We start from the raw sequence: 13,226 nt of genomic DNA, 5'->3' as shown, positions 1-13,226 counted from the left end.
TCAGACTTACATCGGAAGTCTATCAGTCAAGTCTCCCTCCTGCTCAGTCCTATGCTATTATCTTGGTCCGTTCGGAGGCCGCTTTGAAGTTGCTCAGGTTAGATGTTATCAAGGCTGACAAGACTGTCCGCATGGTCGGTGTCATGCACTTTTCTCAGTAGCTCAGCGGCGGGCAGTGAAAGACTTTAAGGCTGCAAAGTCTTGGCACGAAATCATTAACATGGAACATCAGAAAGAAATATTCGTAGCCTAGAACACATGATGCGCGTTGCAGACAGAGGTCTGTGGTATCAACTTGTGGCATATCTTGTAAGTGCGCGTGGTTTACGTAAGCCGATGGAGATAACCACAAATACGCTTTGGTGTGGAGAAGTGCGTGGCGTGCATGCGGCGGCTTCCAATCTTGAACCTCGACCTCCCGGCCTTCAGGCCCAGCGTTTTTTCTCCGTCGTCACCACCAACAAGAATCTGCCTGCCGCCTGGACCGCAACATGTGGCTCTCCTCTCGAGACGACCTGAGCACTTCGACCCCCGCGACCATCATAAGAGCAAGACAGCCTGACTGAGCCAGCACAAAACACACCGACACGACCATATTCACGACTAACGACAGCAGCAGCAGCAGCGGTTGCTGCACACCACCCGCCCAAGATGCAGGGCTTCAACATGGGCCGCTACGTCCCGCCGGACCTCGAGGGCACAACGACGACGGGGAACGCCCTCCACCGCAAGAGACCGCCCGGCCAGCGCGTCCGCGCGAGCGACGGCACCCTCCAGCAGACGGTGCGCTTCGAGATGCCCTTTGCCGTGTGGTGCGGAACCTGCGCCAAGCCGACCATCATCGGGCAGGGGGTGCGCTTCAACGCGACAAAGAGCCGCGCGGGCCAGTACCACAGCACGCCCATCTGGAGCTTCCGCATGCGCCACGCCGCGTGCGGCGGGGAGATTGAGATCCGGACCGACCCGCAGAACACGGCGTACGTGGTCGCCTCGGGCGGCAGGAGGCGCGACACGGGCGACGACGGGGTCCGGGATGCGAGCGGGCTGGTCGTCAGCGCCGGGGACGGCGAGGCCGGCGGGTTGAGGATCCTGACGGACAAGGAGCGCGAGGAGATGCGCGCGAGCGCGTTCAAGAAGCTCGAGCGCACAATCGAGGACCGCGAGCACGCGGCCCAGGCGCGCCTGCGGATCGACGAGATCGAGGCCGTCCAGGCACGAGGCTGGGACGACCCGTACGCCGCGAACGCGCGGCTGCGCAAGGAGTTCCGCGTGGGCAGGCACGAGCGCGAGAAGGCCGGGCGGGCGGCCGAGGACCTCAAGGACCGCATGAGTCTCGGGATCGACCTGTTGCCGGAGAACGACGTGGACGCGAGGCGTGCCGCCCTCGTCGACTTCCGCCCCGCGGACAGCGAGGGCGCGGATGGTAGTTGGGCACTGGTCAAACCGCTGTTTCCGAGCAAGATCGATCCCGCATCCAGGGGTGCGTCAAGAACACCAGATCGCAGAGCCTTGAACAGTGGCACTACACCTAAAACAACACCCAGCGCCCACAAGCACTCAAAGCGCCTCAAAAAGTCAGAGATCGCGGCCGCCCAGCACCGCGACCATCTCGTGTCAGAGATTGTCGGCAACACCCGCGCTGCCAGCGACCCTTTCCTCACCGCTTTCTCCTCGTCTCCTGGCGAGCAAGCACGGTCTCAGACAGCTGCTCGCGTACTCGCCGGCATCAAGCGGAAGCAGTCGAGCGTTGCTACTGATGCGGGGACTTCAGGCTCCGACGGCTCGACAACTCCCACGGGAAGTGCCTTGAAAATTGCGCGGCTACGAGACGATACATCTGCCGAGGAGAAGGATGGAGAAGAGAGCAGAGCAGACGCAGGTGGCTCTGGCAAGCCGACTGTGACGTTGCCTTCTGCGCTGGTGGAGTATGACTCTGATTGAGTCGGTGTGCCAGTACCAACGAGATAGAGTTGCCGCTGGATCAGCAACGTGCAGGAATGAGTTCACGACTAGATACACTACATATGATACCCCCGGCTTCAAGCTCAGCATGATTAGGACATATAGAACATTGAATGGTACCACAGCAACGCACAACACAGGCTTGTTGGGAGTTTGGGCCCAGCTCGCACGTCAATGTGATGGGAGAGTAGAGTAATTCCTGTTTGACTATTGATGTAATCTTGTGAAGCGCAGCACCGTACCCGAGCGGCGTTGTGGACAGCATTGTGCAATTGCCTGTCCATTCCCCAGGTAGCACTACTGACGTCTCCGAGAGCGGGAAAAAGACAAGAAAACAATGACGCAGTCCATGTTAGCCCATTGAGGCAATGCCCATATCAATCCTCCGAACAAAAAGAACAAAAGGCACCAAATGCAAAGCCATCATACTCCTAATCCAGAACAAATGGAAACGCCTAAGGGGGCACGGACGCTGGAAAAGTCCGGCCCAGGGGGGTTGGGCTCATTCTGTGTGTGAAATCCCTTATACATCATCCATCTGGCCCGCGGGCTCGTCGTCGTCGTCGTCGTCACCAAAGCTGGCCACTGAGGACAGATCGTCGTCCTCTTGGCTCTCGGCGCCGGCCTCGTCGGCGGCGTCCTTGCTGGCATATTTCTGGACATATTCTAGAAAAAAACACAGACAGAAGGTGTCAGCCACGCACTAGGTCGGCCGACGGACAGGCAAGTGGGGAGATGGTGCTCGCAGTCTTGAGACACCTACCTTTGACTTTGGCCTCATAGCTCTTGGGCTCCCGCATCAGCAGCGCGGCCGCCTCGCCGTTCAGGGGATCGGAGGGGTTGGGGTAGCGCAGCAGCTGGGGCAAGAAAACCTCAAAGATGTTGATCATGTCAAACATTGGCGACCACGTCTGGTTGATGACATCGAGGCAGACGGATCCGGAACTGTTCAACATTGCAAAGTCAGCTCATTCTTTCCCCCCTCCCGGTTGCCCATGTGCCTTTTTGTTTGCGTGGGACTCGTCGTCCTTTTGCAGTCTCCGGTGGGCGGGCGCGCACGTACAGCTCATCGATATTCGGGTGGAAGATGCGGTTAACAAAGCCGATGCTGGGCGACTTGTACGGGTACTGGTCGGGCAGCTCGACGTGGATCTTCCACAGGCCGTTCTCGAATGGCGTTTCTGTGGGGCCCTTGAAGCGAACGTAGAATTCTTGCCTGTGCGGTGTCAGTGGCAGCCTCATAACGGGCAACGTCTGACATTTGGAGCTTACACTACAAGGCAGAAATGATTAGCAAAAGTTGAACCACGGAGCGTTTCGGGCCTGAACCATAAACATTCGTCTGGATGCTTGACTTACTATTGTCGTTCACCAGTGTGACTTCGTAGTCGCTCATGAGCCTGCGTTTGTCAGTGGAACAGCCTCGCGGGTAGCGGTGTCGTGCACGACGTACATCCTAAAGTCATGTTAGTAGAGCACCATAAGGACGGACGAGCCAGCCAGAGGATTTTTCAGCGTACTTCATGACCTGTTTGCCCACGATCGCGAGTTAGCCTCTGTACCCCTGCAACACGAAGGAGATTCCGGCAGACTCACATCTGTCTCGATTCTCCTGCGTGGGCTACTCATTGTGGCGGTTCTGAGTCGTTCTCCGTCTTTGCAAGCACAGGAATAGATATGAGTCGGTACTGCCCTCGACAAGCGTTGTCGAGGCAGCTATGATCGACTGGGTAGATTGCTCGTTCTGGATCTGCCCGTTTCGATGGTGCGGGGGAATCGACCAGGGCGGTGACGTCGGAGCTCGCGGGCGGGTGGCAAGTGGGCGGTATGCTACTGTGTGAGCGTTTCGAGGGCAACCAGGAGGAGGTCAGGGACGAGGTCGATGTTCGCAGGCGGACGGCGTGGTGTCGTGAAGGTTGTAGTCGGGAAGGAGAGGAGAAGGCGGGATGGGAGTGTGGTCCGGCAATGTCATGATGGGAAGTGGAGTTGGCGCCAGGGGACCTTGCGGGTTGGCCCGGCCCAGAGTGACCGTGGTTGTACTGTGGAGGGACATTGAGGTGGAGAGTTTGGTACCTCGTCAAGGCGTGACGTGCTCACTGCGGTCGCTGTACACGCGGAGGCGTGCAAAGTCTCTCGTCTCATGTCCGTGCTCCAGCGGCTTGTCCCACTGGAGTCACAAGACCAGGTGCGCTGTGGATGACGCTGCCAGCACTGCGATAAGGCACCAAGTCCGCCCCACCCTCCAGCCCATGCGGGGTGCCTGAGCTCCACCTCGACTGTCACCGTGAGTCGACGACATCCATTGCGATTCACTCTCAGATGCTTCCTGGATGCCTGTCAAATGAAGCGATGTGACACATTAGATTATGTTTATAAGCACTAGGTCTTTCCGCGGCCCTACCAGCGTCTTTTATCACGTATCCTCTCCTACTACCAGCGCCCCCAGAGTGTCAGACATGCCATGGGTGGCCCAAGGTGCAGTGAACTTCTGAGTGAGCACCAATCCCATGTATCTCCTGTATGGCACTCTTTTAACCGAGGCATGCAGCCAGAAGAACGGGTATGATTTAGTAGAGATATTAACCGGCCAAGCCAAGCTGGATGTGTTGGCAAAGCACCATTAGCAATAGAACTCCTGGTCATTCTCCATGCTGCCCTCCGACCAGCAGTGCCGAAGGACGAAAGCCAAAAACTTGGTCACCATTTACGCAATTGCGTCAAGCAGTGCGGCGATATTATCAGAGCTCGAAGTGCTGGGTAGAGCGATCACGTCCATGATATCGTACCCCAGCTCTCCCGTGGTTCCAAGCAGCCCCAACCTCTGAAATCCCAATGGGAAGTAACTGGCATCTTGAAAGCCCACGGTGGTGATTTGGCCACAGTCGATAATAACAAAGTTTTTGAGGTAGATGCCTGAAAAACAGAGCAAGAGCGGCTCCTTGGCGAGGTTGATGGCTCGCCTTCCGCATTTCGGTATGATAGGGAGTCATGCATCATGTGATCATGCATTTTGATATCGAGAAACTTGATGGTTACAGGGCCTAAGCGGTCTTCTGGCTGCCGGCATCGCGAGACGTGTGGGGTGCCACTACATTGTGTCCAAATATCGTATGCTGAATGCAATATCTACTGAAAGTTGAAGGACGCGGTGCCTTCAGGGACAGGAAGGTGGTTGGAATCTTTCATAACAGGCACAGGCAAGCGAGAGATTGTGATTGAGGCCTGAGGGCGTTGCTCGGTGCAAGCTCTTGCAGCATTTACTGGAGTGAATTTGATCGCGATGAGATTGTTGAGCTAGACGCAGAACCCGTCCCCCTCATGGCCACTTACGATCCGATCCCGATCTCACAAACTTGGAAGACCTCTAGTGCCTGCATATTGGATCCTAGTCACCGGAACGCCCGATATACGGCGTCTTGCGCGATGGCTTCGCTCCGAAAAATGCGATATCTGTACAATATCTGCGACCTGTAACTTTTCGAAAGGTGAGCGGCATATGAGACTGGCGCAAGGAGGTTCCTTGGTGCCCGGGCAACGCTGCACAAGCTCAGACAGAGTAAGAACTTGGATATCCAGGGGCGCTTCAGTCCCTTTAAATTTATGTTTATGTTTGAAGTAATGGCTTGTCATTACAGAAGAGCTGGTTGGGTTTTCTCAACCATATATTCGGCTTCGCAAGTGATCTGAAGTGCACATAACCTTTCTCGTCCAGTATGTGATAATGCCAGGACAAAGTTCAAGTTGCAATATGGCCATTACATGTTTGGAACTCTGGGTCTCTGCAATAGTCTATCATACACAACTTTGCCCTGTTACTGCGAGATTCGGAAACTTATGCATCCGGGAGTACCTTCGCAACACCATGTCACAGCATGTAGATATGAACTCACACAGTGACCGCAGCCTTTTAGATTGATCTGACAGAAACAAGTAAATCAATTTCGGGTATCATGAACTAGAAAATAACAAGCGATGATGCTACGTAAGGATATGTGGCTCCAAGGCCAGGGTATATGTACAAAGGAAACACAAAAACAAGCAATTCGCTCGACAATCTCATCCCCCGCGATATCCTCCTCTTCCTCTCCGACTCAGTAATCCGCCTCCTCCCTCTTCATTATCGGTTTCGCGCTGCCTTGCCGGATTCGCTCTTCTTGTCTTGATGTCGCTCCTTGCTCATTGCTGCCGCCTCTTCTCGGATGAGGGTTGGCACTCGTAGTACACCCGCCAGCGCACCTCGCGGCTCCCTGGGCTGGGTTTCTGGTTCAGCCCCATGATCCGATCCGCCTCGGTGGCTGAGATGTGCACGACGCGCCGGGCCCGGCGGGCGCGGTCCTCCTCGAGATCGGCGCGCCACTTGGAGAGGAAGCTGTTCTCCTTCTTGCTGCTGCTGTCCTTGTTCTTCTTGCGCTTCTCTGGCTTGTCCGCTGCGGAAGAGCAAGAGGAGGAGGAGGAGGACGAGGAGCACGTGCTCGTGTCGCTGCCCCGGCGTGGCTCGTGCTGCGAGAAAGAAGAGGAGGCGCATGAGGAGGATGAAGTGGTGGCGGCGGCGGCGGTAGTGGCAGTGGGAGCTCCCGTGGGCTGGTAGTAGCACGGGCTCTCCTGCCGCCGTGGTGCGATGCTCGCATAGTTTGGGAGCTGTTCGCGTGTGTCGAAGAGCGTGTCATACGCCGGAGGCTCTTCGAGGATATCGCGACGGGTCATCTTGGGTGTGTAGAGGGGGTCTGAGTCCCTCGCGAGTGGTGTTATTCTTTGTATGTATAGTCGTTATTGCTGCCGCTGGCAGGTCTTGGCGGTGTTCTTGGCAAAACCGAATTGAGGGTCCAAGAGGATGGCTAGGCTTTGGCTGGAGAAGCCAAATGACGCAGGAGCTGCTGTCGAATAGTCGTCGTAAGCCTGCCGCGGCTAAGGGTGTGATGATGTCAAGAAGGGGGAACCTATTAGTATAAGTCTCAAGGTGCTCAGGGAGGTTGCGGTCGAGCTCGCATCTGGCTTGTGTCTAGTGCAGGCAGGGTGTAGTTGGCGATGCAGGGACTCGTTCAGACCGCCGCCGACGATTGCCTGAGGGGGGCAATGTCTGCGATCTTTATACTCGGGGCTACCACGGGCGGAAGTGTGCCACGCAGCCACTCATAGTTCCCACCCGACGTTGAGGTTCGATTCACCCGTTGCTGCAGCCGTGTGGGGTAGTCGCATGGGCCCCAGGGCATGGCGGCCCGGCCTAGGCCACATCAGGCTCCCCGGCGCCAGCACCCTGGTAGGGCGCCGTCCTCTGACCACTTTGGCACCACCATGAAGTGACTCAGTCGCCGCCCGTAGTGACCTGCCCAGCGCCCTGCCCAGAGTTTTCCTTCCCAGACACCGCCGGGGCTTTTGACACTTCTCAGCCACGCCCCAGGTCAGGAGGCCAGGAGGTCATTGGCATTGCCCTCTTGGCAGAACTGCCACTTCAACACGAGAGCTCGCTTTCATCTTTAATTCCGGGGAGCTCACTTTCCTCTCGAAACAGCACTTCTCTGCACGAAGCAGACCAGACATCACAGTGTGAATGAATGATCCAAGACCTCTGGACACACCGGAAAGTCATGCTCTAAACCCACCTAAGCATTGTGGCCCCATGGCTCAAGCTTTTGCTGATTAATTCAGCCAAGCCAGCGCCCTGGTTTCATCCGCGCCTAGCTCAGCCCCGGGGAGGCTAACTGACGCATCGGCGCTTCCCGAGATCGGGCACTTGCAACGTGACAGCAGCCGCCCAGGTCTGTAGCTGCGCCTGCATGTCCTTGCTCTAAGGGCCGGGGATCTGGAGGCAAACGTGCAAATTGTATACATCTTCACGAAGTTGGATCTTGGCATTGGGCCTCGATAGCCTGGCTGTGCGCCTGGGCAGAGGTCCAATGGGCCAATACTCGGTGCTGCTGCGCTTGCCTGTCGTCATTTATTCATGACGGGCTAATTGGGACGGAACTCTGTGCCGACGCACCACAGCACAGCAGCAGTGGGCCCGCGCCGCTGCGGCTGGGATGCACCCCAGACGTTCCAGGCCAAGGGCGATTTACAATCCAGAGCTTTGTAAGCATATCAGCCGCAACGGGCATTGCATCTTGACCTACACACAATTGCGTGACCGCCAGCAATCTTGGCAATTAGAGCATACTGGAGTGAACGATTTTTCTTGGCATACAAAGAAGGATTAACGGGGCTACGCACTACTAAGATCGTGGGTGTTTGATTATTCAATCAGCTGCTTACCAAGCGGACATGACAATTGGGCATTTCTCATATACTAGAAAGGACCTGGGCTTCTGGACCTTTTGCCAGGCACAGGCCTGGTGTTCACCCAATGACCTATTTACAGCACGAATCCTAGCTCCTGGCAGGCTAGTAACAAAAGGAAACGGCATAGAGCTAGGACCGATCATCCAGTTATGAACATCACGTGAAGACATCAACTAGTTCGATGTGAGTGCTTCGTGAATACAACTCATGCGATGCTCAACGTCCACACTCGCGATGCTTGACACTGACATATAGCTTTGAGTGTAATCAATAATGCCAAACGTGCATCTGATCTGTGGCGCAACTCCCAGGGAACCTGGGTTGCACACGTGCCTTAGCCAGCAAGATGTCTTCCTCTGCGTGTGAACCTTGGAAGTCTTTAAACAAACGATAAAAAGGACTCTACTACGAGCCAAGGCAGGTCTTGAACCCAAAACTTGCCTAGCCCTCTCTATCTGATCTTGGAGACCAAAAAAAAAAAGCGAGGAACCATAGTGAGGGTATTGCCTCTACCTTGACCTCCTCGGGGCTGCCTGCCGGAATCGGTCCTCCGACTAGGTCCCGTCTTTGGATGCATTCGTCTGATCAAAGGTAGACACTTAATTCATGCCACTAGGCCAGACGGGCAACATGGCTTTGCGCTGTGTCTGTTGTTGGGACAGGATGCTTATTTGGGCTGATAGGGCCTGGTTCTGCTGCCCGTTGCCGTGGTTTCCATAGACGAGGCATGGAGTGAGGAACCAGGCAGCTACCAGGCACATTGGAGAGGGGCCTAGGCATCAAGGTCAGGCGCAGACTCAGTGTTTTGCCAGTGGCCTGAGGCGCTTCGACGCGGCGTGGTCCACATCCAAGTGAATATCATACTGCTTGCCACGACTACAGTAGATAGACTTGCAGAAGCTCTAATATACGAACAGCGTCGGCGTCCCCTTCGCAGCTGAGAGCTGAGGGCAACTGTGTGAAGTCTGTGATACGGCCGACTTGGGTCGCCAGTGGCGTAATACACGCGCACCACCGAGATTCAGTTGAGGTGCCTGCGTTAGCTGAGCCAGCAGAACCGCGCCGTTCCAGCCAGCCAGTTCTCTTATCTCTGCGGACGGTGCATTACGTCCATACAAGTCCTCCAATGCGTGTTGGAAGAGGTGGCGTTCTACGTGCAGCACTGCAGCCAGGGCGAGGCAGCGTGGAGCCGCTTCAGCCACACGTCTTAACAACTCTGTAGATGAAGCTGCATCGCCGACTGCCAGGCCGAGTCGGTCTCTTCCACACCACTTGAATGAATCAAAGGCAGATATTGGCTCGGCCAGGGCTGATCTCTACTGAAACTGGTTCAGTGAGCGTTGCAGATCTTGCACAATTCGCAGTGTTCAGCTTGCTACTAAATATGCCTCCCCCCAATAAGCTCATACTTTCTAGTATGAATGGCCCTAAACTATACTGCACGGGAAATTGTGAGCCATCAAGTTGGATTTGGGGACAGTAGTTCACATTGGTATATGACATTACCTTGAGCTCGCGTGCTACCATTCATCGCCGTTGGCTATCTCCAGCCACCCCTTGCTCTCCTCGCCGGTTCCTGAGGGTGGCGATGGCCACGGATACTGTACCCATGCTCCCAGGCTGGCGATGAGGGGTCGTGCTGGGAGAGTTGCCAGCCTCAACCCCCCATGCTGACAGCGCAAGATCCTCGCCCCGGCTTTGAAGAACATTACAGTACGACGTGTGATTCAGCGCGCTGAAAGGCCTCGCGGTGGCCAGCGCGCAGTGGCCCTCACTTCGATGGCGGCCGCCATCTCCTCGCAGCCGCCACGCCTTCTGCATAAAGGAGAGTACAGCGTGGGCTGGGTGAGTGCTCTCCCGCTGGAACTGCGGGCTGCTCTCGCCTGCCTCGACGAACAGCATGGCACGCTCCCCCGGGACAGGGACGACCACAATACCTATGCCTTTGGGCGTATCCACCAGCACAATGTCGTCCTGGCATGCCTCCCGTCTGGCGACTACGGTAACAACAGTGCTGCCAACGTCGCTGTGCATATGCGCCGCAGCTTCCCCAACATCCAGATGCTTCTCCTCGTCGGCATCGCCGGTGGCGTTCCTTTCCCGGCGGATGTGAGACTAGGCGACGTTGTCGTCGGGGAGCGCGTTGTACAGCATGACCTCGGCAAAGAGCTTGCCGGCGGAGACTTCTTACACACGGGCACGGTATACAGTCTGCACAGCGCCGTTGGATCGACATTGTCGCTCCTGAGGGCCACTCTCGAGCCGCCATTCATCGGACCGATCCTCGAGAACATGCAGACTGCTCGCCCTTCGCTACGGCGACTTCTCGACCGGAACATGCTCGCCGACCTCCTCTATCAGGACTCGTACGAGCACCCCGACGGCAGGCTGAGCTGCGACTCGTGCGATCGCTCCAACCTCGTCCACAGAAGAGACCGTCAGGACCAAGACGAGCCCATAGTGCATTACGGGACCATCGCCTCTGGCGATCAGGTCGTCAAGGACGCGAAGCTGCGCAATCATATTGGGCAGTCGCATGATGCGCTCTGCATCGAGATGGAGGCTGCCGGCCTTAAGCACGACTTCCCAAGTCTTGTTGTGCGGGGGATATGCGACTACGCAGATTCTCACAAGAGAAAGGAGTGGCAGGACTACGCGGCAGCAACGGCAGCTGCATTCGCAAAGAAGTTCCTGCTGCATAGCGCCCCGGCAGTCCCGAGCCAGCCGTTCACCAGAGCTCTGGGAGCAGTCGAGAAAGGTATGTGTCACGGTGTCCCAAGCTTTCATGAGCATGTCACTAATACACATTAGTGCCACAACCACCTAAGTCGGAGTTGGCGCTCCGGCAGGAATTGTTGGAGAGCCTGTCCTTCGAACAGATTGATGCCCGCTACGAAGACATCAGCGAGCCCCACGACGAGACGTGCGCATGGATCATCGAGAGTCTGGCATACCGCGATTGGCTGGATGCCACCCGGCACTTCGCCCACCATGGGTTTCTCTGGATCAGGGGCAAGGCTGGGGTCGGCAAATCGACCATCATGAAATACCTGTTCGAGACAACTCAGAGCAATGCTGAAACCAACGATCTCGTCCTCGCCTTCTTCTTTCATGCCCGAGGCAATGATCTCGAGAAGTCCACGACAGGCATGTATCGTTCACTCTTACTACAACTGCTAAAAGCGGTGCCGGATCTCCAAGCTATTCTTGACAGCCATAGCGGCTGCGATTGGACGGCCAATAGATTGCATAGGCTGTTGTCAAAGGCGGTGGCAAAGCTCGGGCCGCGGCGCTTGACGCTATTCATCGATGCCCTCGATGAGTGCGGAGAGGAGGAAGGTTTAGCGATGGTTAAGAGATTTCAGATGCAGGCTAGAGATGCCTTCGCAAGCGCCGTCACATTTCGAATCTGCTTCTCTAGTCGACCGTACCCGGTAGTCGATATGCGTAAAGGCATTCAGATCGTGCTCGAAGAACAATTCGGCCACGCGCAAGACCTTAGCCGATATGTCCGAGCCGAGCTGTCGAGCTGGCCGGGGACAGTACGCGATGATCTTATCCAAAACATCATTTCGAAGGCGAATAGTGTATTTCTCTGGGCAGTCTTAGTGGTCAACTTGCTCTCCCAGGACTGGAGACACGGCCGTACCGATGCCACTCGGATTCAAGAGCGCTTGGAACGGCTACCGCCACAGCTGAGCGATCTCTTCAGAGAGATCATCCAGGGCGGTTCCGACAGTAACGAAGATCTAAAGCTTTGTGTCCAGTGGCTCCTGTACGCTGATTATGCTCTTGACCCGTTTGAGTACTACTGGATGATGAGAATTGGCCACCAACCCGGAGTTGTGGGCTTTCTCCAACCGTCAAAGGACAGTCATCTTACACCCGACATTCTCAGCAACTTCGTCGTGACCACATCGAGGGGTCTTGCAGAGATAACAACATCTTTCTATCCCACGGTCCAGTTTATCCACGAGTCAGTCAGAGACTATCTAATTAAGGACAACGGCATGCTTGAGCTATTCGGCGAGAACGCGCACGACAGCGCTGCTTGCCACCAGCGTCTAAAAGATTTCGGCCAAGGCCTATATGACTTCGCGAAGGAGCAACTTCTCACTTCACGGAGCACAGGTCAGCCTCTAGAGTGGGACAGGGACGCTGCTCCTCTGTTCCGCCATGCAGTTTCGTCCCTGCTACGCCACGCCGAGCTTGCGGCTTCTCAGTATTGCCAGGTCCAGTGGATACTGGACCTTGACTTTTGGCAGCTCGATCAAGTACTGGACCATCTGTATGGATATTGGGTCACGTCGGGACCGCTATTCGAAGGGTGCTCCAAGCAGCACGACCTGGCCTTCAGGTCATGCCCTACGCTCCTTGAGCAGCTGGTCAAGCACGACGGCGGTCCGGCCCAGTCAATTTTTGTACCGGGACAGCCGAGACCGAGGGGCATCAAGGATTGCTCGGTTCTACAGTTCGCCGTGTCGCGCTACTACAAGAGCTCCGTCGTCGTCCTACTTCGCAGCGGTGCGGATCCGAACCAGCCGATTAGCCCAGGCAAGTCGCGATCGATGCTCCTCCATGCCATCATGTCTGGGCACCTGGAGCTAGTCTGTCAGCTGCTTGCCCATGGGGCACAACCTGACGTCGCGGACAATAACGGTTGCATGCCCTTTGACTTTGCACTTCGAAAACGCCTTTACAGAATGGCCCTCGCACTGTACATTAAACAGCATTCGCTGCCAGCAGTCCACTACTCCAAGGTGTTCGGGCAGGGTTGGGATAACGACCCGCAGCAAGAATGCGCCGCCCTTGTCCAACTTCTGGATTGCGGTCTCCCCGTTGACTATATACCATATGCTGGTGCTGCAGCGCGAACATGCACGCTGTTCATGCAGGCGATTCGCAGCCGGGACATTGCTGCGGCTCTGGTATTGATAGAAAGGGGCGCCACAGTCCAGCAACATGGTAGTGATAGCACTGCGTGTGAG

The 13,226-nt window shown here is 56.0% G+C and overlaps 5 protein-coding genes across 5 annotated transcripts; 2 read left to right on the top strand and 3 right to left on the bottom strand.

Moving 5' to 3' along the window:
• Nucleotides 1–247: 247 nt before the first annotated feature.
• B0I36DRAFT_333346 (CWC16 protein) lies at nucleotides 248–2,095 on the top strand (the record flags this gene model as incomplete). Its single annotated transcript, XM_046155207.1, has 1 exon — nucleotides 248–2,095. A coding segment is annotated over exon 1 (1,286 nt), but the record flags the coding sequence as incomplete, so codon positions are not given.
• Nucleotides 2,096–2,139: 44 nt separating this feature from the next.
• On the bottom strand, nucleotides 2,140–3,897 carry B0I36DRAFT_333341 (ubiquitin-conjugating enzyme/RWD-like protein). Its single transcript, XM_046155206.1, is given in 7 exon segments — nucleotides 2,140–2,628; nucleotides 2,726–2,907; nucleotides 3,026–3,179; nucleotides 3,322–3,362; nucleotides 3,469–3,470; nucleotides 3,482–3,490; nucleotides 3,559–3,897. 7 exon segments carry the CDS (start codon nucleotides 3,589–3,591, stop codon nucleotides 2,486–2,488), a joined length of 564 nt encoding a protein of 187 aa, XP_046007081.1. The 5' UTR covers nucleotides 3,592–3,897; the 3' UTR covers nucleotides 2,140–2,485.
• A 769-nt stretch (nucleotides 3,898–4,666) lies between these two features.
• Nucleotides 4,667–5,339, bottom strand: B0I36DRAFT_353615 (uncharacterized protein; the record flags this gene model as incomplete). Its single annotated transcript, XM_046157229.1, has 2 exons — nucleotides 4,667–4,922; nucleotides 5,293–5,339. 2 exons carry the CDS (start codon nucleotides 5,337–5,339, stop codon nucleotides 4,667–4,669), a joined length of 303 nt encoding a protein of 100 aa, XP_046007080.1.
• Nucleotides 5,340–5,874: 535 nt separating this feature from the next.
• On the bottom strand, nucleotides 5,875–7,057 carry B0I36DRAFT_333337 (uncharacterized protein). Its single transcript, XM_046155205.1, has one exon. It carries the CDS (start codon nucleotides 6,664–6,666, stop codon nucleotides 6,139–6,141), a length of 528 nt encoding a protein of 175 aa, XP_046007079.1. The 5' UTR covers nucleotides 6,667–7,057; the 3' UTR covers nucleotides 5,875–6,138.
• Nucleotides 7,058–10,755: 3,698 nt separating this feature from the next.
• Nucleotides 10,756–11,984, top strand: B0I36DRAFT_424837 (uncharacterized protein; the record flags this gene model as incomplete). Its single annotated transcript, XM_046162300.1, has 2 exons — nucleotides 10,756–10,996; nucleotides 11,050–11,984. Coding segments are annotated over exons 1-2 (1,137 nt in total), but the record flags the coding sequence as incomplete, so codon positions are not given.
• Nucleotides 11,985–13,226: the final 1,242 nt, after the last annotated feature.

Source organism: Microdochium trichocladiopsis, assembly GCF_020744255.1.
Source record: "Microdochium trichocladiopsis strain MPI-CAGE-CH-0230 chromosome Unknown B0I36scaffold_10, whole genome shotgun sequence".
NCBI classification, from domain to species: domain Eukaryota; kingdom Fungi; phylum Ascomycota; class Sordariomycetes; order Xylariales; family Microdochiaceae; genus Microdochium; species Microdochium trichocladiopsis.
This window is presented reverse-complemented; position numbering and strand designations above follow the sequence as displayed.

Coding starts and splice junctions, on each gene's coding strand:
- B0I36DRAFT_333341 (XM_046155206.1), bottom strand. CDS start 3,591: ATGAGTAGCCCACGCAGGAGAATCGAGACAGAT. Junction 3,180..3,321: donor CACACTGGTGAACGACAATA/GTAAGTCAAGCA, acceptor TGACACCGCACA/GGCAAGAATTCTACGTTCGC. Junction 2,908..3,025: donor CACCCGAATATCGATGAGCT/GTACGTGCGCGC, acceptor AATGTTGAACAG/TTCCGGATCCGTCTGCCTCG.
- B0I36DRAFT_333337 (XM_046155205.1), bottom strand. CDS start 6,666: ATGACCCGTCGCGATATCCTCGAAGAGCCTCCGGCGTATGACACGCTC.